This window comes from Arachis ipaensis, chromosome B6 (assembly GCF_059453495.1).
Source record: "Arachis ipaensis isolate K30076 ecotype BB chromosome B6, ASM5945349v1, whole genome shotgun sequence".
Taxonomy (NCBI): Eukaryota; Viridiplantae; Streptophyta; class Magnoliopsida; order Fabales; family Fabaceae; genus Arachis; species Arachis ipaensis.
In genome coordinates, this window is record NC_142441.1 from 13,873,121 (window position 1) to 13,884,981 (window position 11,861).

At 33.3% G+C, this 11,861-nt stretch overlaps 2 protein-coding genes across 2 annotated transcripts; one reads left to right on the forward strand and one right to left on the reverse strand.

Annotated features, from left to right (window-relative positions):
- LOC107645911 (uncharacterized) lies at window positions 1-3,834 on the forward strand. Its single transcript, XM_016350060.3, has 5 exons — window positions 1-91; window positions 198-312; window positions 2,765-2,867; window positions 3,512-3,587; window positions 3,700-3,834. Exons 1-5 carry the CDS (start codon window positions 1-3, stop codon window positions 3,753-3,755), a joined length of 441 nt encoding a protein of 146 aa, XP_016205546.1. The 3' UTR covers window positions 3,756-3,834.
- Window positions 3,835-7,440: 3,606 nt separating this feature from the next.
- Window positions 7,441-8,146, reverse strand: RALFL22 (ralf-like 22). The gene has a single exon (XM_016350059.3). It carries the CDS (start codon window positions 8,016-8,018, stop codon window positions 7,626-7,628), a length of 393 nt encoding a protein of 130 aa, XP_016205545.1. The 5' UTR covers window positions 8,019-8,146; the 3' UTR covers window positions 7,441-7,625.
- Window positions 8,147-11,861: the final 3,715 nt, after the last annotated feature.

An 11,861-nucleotide genomic window follows, 5' to 3' on the forward strand; every position in this document is an offset into this window, starting at 1 on the left:
ATGCAGCTGCCACCAAGCTGCAGAAGGTTTATAGGAGTTACCGTACCAGAAGAAACTTGGCAGATTGTGCTGTGGTGGTGGAGGAACTATGGTTAGTTTTTCATGAAAACATGCCTTTTTTTGTTGGTGCGCCCTAGGTGTTTGATTAAATTTCTATCTTATACATGTAAATAATTAAATGTTTTTGAATGATGAAGGTGGAAGGCATTGGATTTTGCTGCTCTTAAAAGGAGTTCAGTTTCGTTCTTTGATGTGGAGAAACAAAAATCTGCTGTGTCAAGGTGGGCAAGGGCAAGAACAAGAGCAGCTAAGGTATGTGTCTTTCCAATTCATCATGATTAAATTCCAAAATAAAAACCAGGCTGCAGCTAACCCAACCAACAACACTAACTTCATCTAGTTCTCTTCTTAATCTTAATTAATTTGATGTGATGTTTCCTTATTATATATAGTTCTACGTTCCTAGTAATCTTAGTGGAAAGTAATTAGCTGAAGTTGCTGATTTTTTGTTGAAAAGTGGTAGTTAATTACTGCACTCACCTAACTATATCAGCTTATAACTTTCGAGAGGTAAAATATCTATATAAAGGTATTGATGCTTTATTTGAATGTATTGATTTTTGTTTATATATATAAAGACTTGTTTTTGTTTTTGAATGTTGGATGATCTGTTTTGTTATGGTAAGAAATATGCATGCTGAGATAGAGATAGGAAGCCTGCGCGTTTTGTTAATAATGTTGTTGGTTTGATTTATGAGCTTATTGATTGTGTGCTCCTTCGGGTGATTTTTGCACTTGAGCTGTTTGATGAAATGCGCAATAGGCTTATACATGTAAAATCCAAGTATGTTAGAGTGCAGAATTTGTTGAAAGGCTAAAAGCCAAGTTTCATGATTGAATTAATTGATGATACATGCTAATGATTATTTGAGATGATGCTGGTCTATTTGTTATATATGATGCAGTAAATTGATGATAATATATGTGAATTGTTTGAGTGATTTGTGGCTGGATTGCTATGTTGAGTAATGCAGAAATTGTTGATTTCATATGAGTATGCTTAAATGTGAAAAGTGACAAAAAATGGTGATTTATTAATCCTGAGCACTTGGGGCTGATTTAATCTTTCCAACAAGTTACAATAGGTAAAAGAAAGTTAGAATGCAAGGTTAGAGTGAGTGAAAAGCCAGGAATCAATTTTTGACCTCTCAAAACCCGAGGTTACATGTTGCAGAATTATGCAGTTTCGGCAGCAATTTGTGAACAAAACTGGGAGCAATCTAGACACTCAAAATGAGTGAAATTATTTTTTTATGAAACCTTAAGATGTCTAGATTATTTCCCTAAAATTTCAGAATTTTCCGATGTGTGGTTTGGGAGATATGATTTTTAGAAAATGGTCATTTTCTGCAGAAACAATGCTGTACGAATTCTGGAACAGCAACTTCAAAACCACATATCTCAATACTCTGAAACTCTTTGGAGGTGAAACCAAAGAGGAATGAAATATTAAGATGTCTAGTATTTTATGTCCAAATTTCAGGACAATTAAAATTTTATAGAGAAAGTTGTGTCTTCTGAAAGCAGGGCTGTTCACTGCTGCGACAGCACCCTTTTCTTAAAACAAAACCATATTTCGAGAGGCATAACTTTTTCTAGAGAAGTGAAAATGCTCTGGAACTTGAACTGGGTGAAAGATGGGTAAGTCTGGTTCAACCACACCAAACTTTAGGAGAATCCAACCAAAGATGGATTTTATATGATTTTTCTAAATTGGTTACTGCTTGCTGTTTTTCTGAAGTGTACTAAATCAGTAGCCGGTTTTTTAAAAATCATATAAAATTAAATTCTTAGAACGCAGTTGCAAAACCAAAACCAAAGTACACTTTAGGATTCCTATTTAAAATAAATAATAATATATTAGGATTTCTTTTGTCCCCTTTTTTTATATGTATAATATATTAGGTATATGTATAATATGTTATGCCTCTTATATTTGCATATGGTTAAGTTAATTGCTATGGCTGAAAATCATGTTGTGGGGCTTTATTGACACTTTAACACTTGAAGTTGTGTTGTTATGGCTGAAAATTGTTTGTGCAATTCTGGTTGTTGTAATTCTAGTTTTGTGCACTTCTCTTTGCTAGAATTCCTGTTTTTTTGCACTTTTGAATTTGTGCCTGGATTTGTGCATCTGTTTATCTTTGTCTATTGCCCGTTTATCTATTTATCTTTTCTCCTCTGCTTTCTCGCAAGACCCTTCATCATAGCCTATCATCCTGGTGCTAGCTTCTGTTCCTGATGTTGCCATCACTAATCCAGTGTGTTGATACATGTGTAAAATTCCCCCTGTATTTGTGATTCTCTTATAGCATTGTATTCAGTTTTGTTTTGAATTTTGAAATAGAAAACTAATTATGATATTATGTATTATTCTTGACATTTCTTTTTGTTCAATAATTTTCTGTTTCATGATGAGTTCTCACACTTGAAATAATTAGTGCTAAATTAAGACTTGAAATATGTTGCATTTGACTACTTCCTACTACAATACTTGTTATTTGTTATAGTGCGTATTCTTGATTTGTATGTGTTGAATTATGAAATTGAAGTGATCAATGTGACTAACAGGATTTGTTAAATGGCATTTGTGCTTCCAAGAAAAGCAAGGTTCGATTTAAAATAAATGACATTTGTGCTTCCAAGCTTCATTTGCAATTGCATTTTGCCATAGCCATTGCTTACTCTCCTTTATTTAGTGAAGCTTTCTTGGCCCAAGACATTGGTCAATAAGTGGTTCAATATCAAGTGCAAAACTGATAACTTTCAAGCAGATGATGACGTTGATGATGATGTCCTTTATCAAGGTAATTGACCAATTTTTCACATGGCTTCAATGCAATCTAGGACTCTAGAATTGGGATTCTTAGCTTTCATTTAAAAAGATTGTTTTTTATTTACTTTTTAAATGGCTAGACTAGTTAACTATACATATATCTTTTCAATAATACAACCTCAATTCTGTTTAGCTTTTGTGAGCAATGTTCTTTTCTTTTCTTTTCTTTGTTTATTTGATTTACCCTTAGTTATGTTGTTTTCCAGCTTCCATGGTTTTTCCTACCATTATTGGTATCCCCAAAAAATTTTTTTGTTTTGTTTTGTTGTGTTGTGTTTGATTGAGTGACATGATTAAATAACAGTGGAAAGAGCACAGTTTTATTTACTTTATGATTTTTCCTTTTGCATTTGGGATATTGGTGCAAAATTGATATATCTGTCTCAATTCATTTTTAATTTTACAATTTAGGTTGATGATTCTCACTTTACTCTTTGAAACAACGCCGTTTTCCCCTTTTGCACTAGAAATTAAGCTGATTGGCATGATTTTGTGAACTTAGCATTCAGCTTTAATGAGAATAATAAAAAAGCAACAAGTTTGTTTTCTTGTATTTTTAATCTTTAATCTGATACTTGCAATTGGAACACGTGCTTCATTTGTTGCTCTTGCCAGGCAGACTTTTCAGAATTCATTTGGTTCTATGATTTTGTTTTCTTCATGTGTCGCGAGAATGGTCAAAAGAATATTTGTAAGTAGCCCGGTAATTTTCTTCAACATAATCTTGTATTGATTGCGTATAGTGGTGAATCAGTATGCAAAATCCTTACATGCTTCTCTTTTTGAATTATGATAATCTGCAGCTGTAAGCAGGGCAGTAACTGCTTGGAAATTAGTTCTTGTTGGGAATGAATACTGATACAATTGTTAAGGCCAAGAGTTTTCTTGATGGTGATGAAGATCAGCATGAAAAAGATGTGTTTGAGAAGAATTTGAAGGCATTTCAGAACATTTTTTAGTCATTATGCCAAGATTAGAAGATTAACGATTTTCTGTTTGTTAAATTCTTTTCGGATATAGAGTGCAAACTTTGCATTTTAATTGATATGTGATACAAGTTTCATGTGACTTAAATTATCTTAAGTTATATTTTGATTGTTAATTGCTTCTTAAGATTATGGCTTTGAATTGTGTAAGGATAATTTTTGTTATTTAAAAAAATTATTTAGTATAATTATGTGTTTAATTTTATTTTATAATATTTAACTCATTTAATTAAAAATGTAAAACTATATATGTAATAATATTATTAAATATTGTGTTGTATAAAAAATTATTAGAATATTATATATATATATAGAAAATTAAAAAAAAATAATGAGAGACCTAAGGCTACACTTATATAGAGCAGTTATGATTATACAGAAAATAAAAAAAAAATAATAATAAGGGATCTAGGGCTACACTTATATAGAGTAGCGTAGTCTACTCGGGTAAAATTGGAAGTTGAAAAGCGTAGCCTTTGGTCCTGCTTGAAAAACGCACTCTATTTCCAAACGTCAAAAGCATAGCCTTTGAGAATAGGCAACGGTCAAATAGGAATCACCCCAAAAAGCGTAGCCGTAGCTCAAAAAGCGTAGCCGTAGTCTAAGGCATAATTTTTTTTCACTTTTGACTACACTTTTCAAGTGTACCTGAATGAGTGTTTTTCTTGTAGGATATCCTTCTTGAAATTTGAAGGCTTGCCAATTTCTACACTGCTGTCACTGTCACCCTTACCGTTTTCGTTTTCCACACTTTTTTCAGGCTGGTATAGACTGTCTTTAGCATTCTTATACGAGTCATAAGAATCAGTATCAATATCTAGTATGGTTGCATTAACATATTTTTCAGATTTTGTTGTAGTGCCTTTCTTGACCTTCTTTTTGTTTTTTCCACAAGTTGGGATGTTGGAGGGCTTTAGGACATCTTTGCAAGGCTTTGGCTTGGGCTGAAAAGTAAGCTTTGGTTTGAATCGAGAGGAATTACTTTTTGAATTGGTAGTGGATTGTGGAATGGGATGTAAAATGACTTTTTGGGGGATTCTTTTCTTTTTATCAGTTTTAAACTTTTCACCATGGTGAAACACAAATATCATTGGAGATCCTTCCATCTATAAAATAAAAAAATAAAAATGTTAGCATCTATGTGTTATTAATAATAAATGTTAGTTATTGATTATAGAAAACAAATTACAAACTATTATTATGCATTTAAAAGATAGTATGGAGTCATGCAGAGACATATCATGCTATCCTGCAAAGCTAGTAAGCATATGAACAATAGAAAAATAGTCAATGGATGAAGAGATGCTGGAAAACAATACATTCCATCAAAATTCTTTGAGAAGAATGCAAAAACAAACAACTATGTTTTAAAAAACTAAGCTTAATACATGCTTAACTCCACCGATGACAGTACGTAAATCTTAACTAAATTCAAAAAATAACAAGCATAAACCATATTACCTACAAAATCGACCCTGAACATATTCAAAAGAGTTCACTCACCACAATAAACACATTACTCTCAATATATATATAAAAAAAACAGAGATACATGCTCCTTTGCTAACCGAAACACTAAGGCACAAATAACACTAGAACAAAATTGAACAACATTCCATTTAACTTAAAACAATCATCAAAATCTCATTCTCTCTTGCAATCAATGATAGGATATAGATTACACACAAAAAAAAAGGTTTTTTACATTCAAATAACGTCGGTCGTCTTCCACGGAGCGTCGTTGCTGTGTTCAAAGAGCCACAAAGAACAGGGTTTTTTTTTTTACTAAGAGTAAAGGAAGTGTGGTTGAAGTTGAGGGATTGACGTTTTGTCTTCGTTGCTAGAAATACAATGCCATTTCGGTTTCAACTCTCAAACACTTAAAACGACGTCGTTTAATATGCTAAGGTGTACCCCTAACATTCCAGGTCAACTTCCGACATTAACGATAGAATTGACAAAAGACTAACATGACTAATTTAAAATTTTTTACGGATAATTTTGATTAAAATTTTTTTTAAAAAACCAAAATAAAAATTAGGTGATCTTTGAGAAATAAATTTGATCATTGCCCAATTTTGAGCCCTCATGCTGATGGATTTGCATCCACAAAAAGTTAACGTGTGTCTCTAGAATGATAATGTTCGTGTCGGTGGAGTTTGCTAAATGACGAAGATTCCCTTTGATTCCAAACCGTGTTAGGTTATACGAATTACTGTACATGGTTGGTAAGTTGTAAGTAAGGGTCAGTAATGAATATTACTACCAAATTAAAATCATCGACCTTCCAAACTAAGGAATTTCAGGGTTTTGGTTGAACACTTGAACCCCCAATAAAAATCACATCATTTTGTGAAATTATTTGCAAGCAACTGCGTTGAAAGGCAATCTAGCCATCTAGGTCTTAATACTTAACATCTGCTTCGAATTCTAGAAAAAAGATTCCGATATAATTTGTGGGGCCATTATGTGTAAAACTATTACTTGGCCGGGGGACCACTCTTAGCTCTTTAATTTGGACTGTATAATTGGTACTTAAAATGTGATGGAACCCATCGTTAACAACCACAACCACTAAAACATAAGATAAAAGATGAGGGGAATTATTAATTAATTTGAAGGGGGAAAATAAGATAAATAAATCCTTCTGCCGGCAACTTGTTCACCCCTCGGATTCATCTCTCTAGTCATTCATTCTTCCATTTTAAACCCTATTTGAAATCTGGTAAATTTAAAAATTTTACTAACAAAATTTATATAGAATTTATAAGAATTTGGAATTATTCTAAAAAGTTTTGAAAAGAGTTAAAGCGTCCTAAAACATTTTAAACTTTTCTTAAATTCTATCTGAATTCCGGTAAAAGTAACACTTTAAAATTTGCATCCTAACCAAAGTCACCAAAGAGAAATCGAATTTAAAATCCCCAAAAACTTTAAGCTCGTTTAGTTTGTTCTTGCCTTTGTCTATTCATCCACTAGACACGAGTTAGGTAACGTTTATTCGTTTAGTAACGTTCAATTTTGAACAATTGGCCACACCGAACAAAAATCTCAGAAACACAGGCATTGGCAAAATTCAATTCCCAAGAATAAGAGATTATCACAAGGAAAGCAAAGCATTTAGCATTCTCCTCTCTCTCTCTCTCTCTCTCTCTCTCTCTGTGGGTCTGGGATACCACCGAGTAGGCGCGTACAGCAAAGCATTAACCACAAACCAAAGGTTACCAAAAATTATTTGAATTTCCCATCTTGCAATATTCGAGATATAGAAGAACCGCAAAAACAATATAGAAAAATAAAAGGATAATAAGGAAATTATTGAATATTGAAATGGTGAAAGAGCTGACATTCAATTATTCGTCACCATTCCAACACATAAACGGACAGGCTAGCACGTAGCTGGCCATAACAGAACCAAGGTGAAACGCAACGTCTCAATTCTAAAAGGGTAATTCCGCAACAACAAAACTATTCCTTTTTATTTTATTTTATTTTTTTACATAAAAGGTTCAAAAACTCAAAAATCAAAATCCAAATCCTCGCAACAACACCACCACCACCAACAAATAAACAATGTAATATTAATATAATAATAATGAACACAGTATATTCATCAAGTGTCACAGATGTGGCTCGCAAATCTGATTAATTAACATAAAATCCCTGAACTCTCCAAGTATAACAATGAAATATATGTAGTTTTATATATATGAAATGAAATGGAGAAATTAAATAATTTTAATTTAGCTCCTGCACCTTGTGATGGCGCTGCAGCCACGATTGTAAGGGTTGGCCTGAGCACCAGGGCGGCAATTGTAGTAGGAAGCGCCACGGCGAGAGCAAGGGACAGTGTTCCTCTGGAGCGCACCGTAGCTGATGTACTTGGTGGTGGCTAAGATGCGCCGGTTGATCTCAGAGTCCAAGTCAAACTCTTCTTCACCTGCTTCCATGCACTGTGCTATGGAGCCCTTGCAGGAGGAGCCTGAACCTTTCTTGGAAGCTACCCATCCTCCAACCATTCCCATGGGGTTGTAGTGGTCCCCTGCATCCGCTGTCGTTGTTGTCGGCGATGAAGCCATCACCACCAAGATGCTCGCACAAATCACGAGGACCACACACGAATTGAATCTCGCCATTGAGCTTGCTGTGATGATGTTGTTGTTGTTGTTGTTGTTGTTGTTGGCGGTGGTGGTGGCTGAATGAGAGAGAGAGAGAGAGAGAGAGAGGGAGGAGGCACAGGCAGAACGAGGAACAAGTTTAAAAATGAAAAAGACCTTATATTATGTGATAAAACAACGACACTCTAACAACTTGAATTTACCAATATGCCACTCACACTAACGCGTACACTCAATATCCAACCTGCTACATTATAGATTATACTAGTATTTTTATTTCAATTTTTGTCCAAATGAGAAAAAACGTGTTTTACTATATGTTTTGGGGAAGTTCTACGGTGCTTATCACACAAATAAGCATGATATACTGATCTTAGGTGTCAGTCACTGAAGATTGAAGGTAATTTTTTTAAAATAAAAATAAAAAAATTAAATTAAAGAAAAATATTTTAAAAAAGTTAGTCAAACATACATTACGTCAACCTGTAAAATTTTAATTTGAGACCAATTTTTTTAAATGAAAAAAAAATATTTAATTATAACAAAAAAATTTCAAATTCTAAAATATCTCTCGAACAGAAACTAACTATTACGTCTATATGCAGAATTTTTTTAATAAAAAAATTATTTATTACATTATTTTAATAATTTTATCATATTAATATAATTTTTAATGAATTTTATTTTATTTTAATTAAAATAATAATGTATTATAATAATACAAATTCTGGGAATATTTTTTTAAATAAATAAATTAAATATTTTATTTATTAAAATATATTATTTAGGAGAGATTTATTAATTTATGTAATATTAGTTATTTTTTTTAAGTTATTTTATTTTGTGTCAAAAATATAAAAATTAATAAAATATTTTTTTTAAAAAAAATATGTGTTCAAAGACTAATAGATTTTTAATTGTGGATATTTTTAACTTGCATTGTAAAAAGTTATTTCATTAATTTTAATATTTTTAAATTAGTAAAAATTTAATTAAAATTAAAAATAATATAAAAATTTAATTAAAAAATTATAATAACTTAATTATAAATTTAATAAAATTATAAATATTAAAAAATAATTAAATATTTTAATAAATATTAAATTAATGTATATTTTTATAAATAAAATTATTTTAATTTCAGCTTTTATTCAAATATAACTAATAATTTATCTATTTTTTATTTTATAATGAGGCCATAAATGCATCAATTCCAATAAAATTAAAAATGTTACAGATTGACGTGATGTATGATTGTATTTCTCATTAATGTACTTATATTAGAACGTTTTCTTTTATTTTAATTTTTTTCATTTTAAAAACAAAATTGCCTTCAATCCTCACTGATTAACACGTAAGGTCAGTATATTATGCTTATTTTTGCTATAAACACCATAGAATTCTCCTATATTTTGAGGATAAAGTACTTACATAAATCAAATAAATATTAATATTATATAAAAGTCTCAGAATAAAAAATGATATATATAAATTAAATTTATTGAATTCGAATTAAATTTTGTAATACTAAATCGAATTAAAAAAATATGAATTAATAGTGTTTCATAAATTTATATAAATCGAAGTAACTGAATTTGAATTAGTCATTATATATAGTGTTAAATCAAATCAATTTGTATCGATTTGCAATGAATCTTAGGAAATTGAATAGAATCATTTTGATTTACAATCAACTAGTAAATCGAATATAACGAATTTGATTTATAAGCAATGATAGTTTTTAATTCTGGTCCACTACAGAAGGTCGATTAAGAAAAAATGTGATCTGGAATAAAATTTATTGATAAGAATTTGCTGAGCGTTTTTCTCAAACCTTCTACAAGTTTTAGCAAGTTTCAGAATATTATAATCGAAAAACTTGAACCGCATGATATGAAACGGTGGAGAAGTTATTTTATAGAATTTTGATTTTCGTGTTACGTGATGGTATGAAATATGATTCTTTGTCATAGACAGTGACAAAGATTTGCAAATTCTATTCCATTGTCGTCGCCAACTTTCCGAAGTGAGGTCCCCTGAACTATTGGCCAAGCTTGTAGATGTGGGCTGTAGTTCAGGAAATTCGAACTGGAGTCGTCAATCATCAGCAATGCCAGCCGACTCCAGTTCGAGGCTGCTTGGTACCTTATCATTTGTGCCTGTGATTGTACCTGAGGCAATTCTAGTTGCATCTCTGTCCTTCGCAGTTGATCTAAACCACAATCATCACGGAGAAGTATGTGATAATTGACCCTTTGGTGAGCCTGCTATTGCCATAGCTGGTACTCTCGTTATGGTCCCGATCTTCGAAGAGGGTGGAGCACCAGATGGTGTCGAGGATGTACTGCGGGATGATGATAATGATGATATGGAGCCCGCCAAGATTGCTAATGATAATGATGATGACATCACAAGGAGTACTCCAGCCGGGGGTGGTGGAGCATCTAGTTCTGGAACTCATTAGTACCCGCCTTTGGACTTGGATGCCATGACACAGCAGGAGTTACCGGGAGTACCTTTTGGATTTGGGGCCAGAGATGTACAGGATATAGGAGCTCTGTCTGAGTTCCAAGTTGGACAGCAGTTTTAGGATAAAGAGGAGGTTATGTTAAGCGTGAAAACTTATAACATCCGCCACGGGATTGAATACAGAGTGATGGAATCCAATCATCGCAAGTACCACGGGAAGTGTAAGAATTTTGGCAACGAGTGCACATGGTTGATTCGGATCAGTCTTCGCTAGTGCAGGGTATTTAAGAGGTAAAATAGTACAATGAACTTCATACTTGTCTGGCCACCACAATATGCAATGATCACAGGATACTTAATTACCATGTTATATTGGCTTTCATATTGCCTAAGATTAGAGCTAATACTGCCATGTCAATCAAGGTACTGCAGAATGTGACAGAGGCACATATGAATTTTAAACTGACTTATAGGAGGGTTTGGTTGGCTAAGCAAAAGGTTGTGGCATAAATTTATGGAGATTGGGAAGAGCCATAAAATGGGTTGTCGCGATGGGTGCTGAGTGTGCAGATCACGATGTCAGGTAGTGTCGTAGTGTTGAGGACGAGTCCTATGCGAGTTGGTGGGCAAGTTGATAAGTCATCACCTTATTTCCATCGGCTTTTTTGGACATTCCCACCGTATACCAAGGCCTTTCGGTGTTGTAAGCCGTTGGTTAGTGTTGATGGAACCCACTTGTACAGTAAATACGGGAGTACACTGCTCGTTGTGATTGCTCAGGACGGCAATTCCAATATCATTCTTTTTGTATTTGCACTTGTGAAGGGTGAGAATGCAGATTTGTGGTCATTCTTTCAATCTCACCTTCGGCAACACATAACGCCTCAGCCAGATATTCTAGTCATATCTAATAGGCACAACAGAATCAAGGCTGCACTGGAAGCTCCTGATAGCAGTTGGTTTCCATCTAGTAGTGCATACCGGGCATGTTGATAATAAAATTGGAACTGATTGAGATATATCACCGGGTAAGATGCAGTGGCGTTGTCCACTTGCTCTAGTTATAAATTGAGATACCGAGTAAAATGCCATGGCGTTGTCCACTTACTCCGGGTAAAGGTTCGAGATGTCAGGTAAGATGCAAAGGTCGAGTTTTGTTACCTTGCTCCTAGTCGAGAATTGTAACACCACCTGGGTAAGAGGCAAGGGTGAGGTTGTTCTCCTTACTCCAGGTTATGCGGGTAAGATGCAAGGATTACGATTTTGTCCCACTTGCTCTGTGCTATGGTCTTCCTGTCCAGGATTTGCTACCGAACATGTTGGGTTTACCTATATAACCGACAGATGAGACTCATCGGCCATAGGGTAGACATGAATCATATGCACTTGTAT

Bases quoted from the DNA above. Each gene is read 5' to 3' on its own strand.
- LOC107645911 (XM_016350060.3), top strand. From the start codon at position 1: ATGCAGCTGCCACCAAGCTGCAGAAGGTTTATAGGAGTTACCGTACCA. The intron at 313-2,764 runs GTATGTGTCTTT...TATTTAGTGAAG, and splicing joins CAAGAACAAGAGCAGCTAAG to CTTTCTTGGCCCAAGACATT. The intron at 2,868-3,511 runs GTAATTGACCAA...TGCTCTTGCCAG, and splicing joins TGATGATGTCCTTTATCAAG to GCAGACTTTTCAGAATTCAT.
- RALFL22 (XM_016350059.3), bottom strand. From the start codon at position 8,018: ATGGCGAGATTCAATTCGTGTGTGGTCCTCGTGATTTGTGCGAGCATC.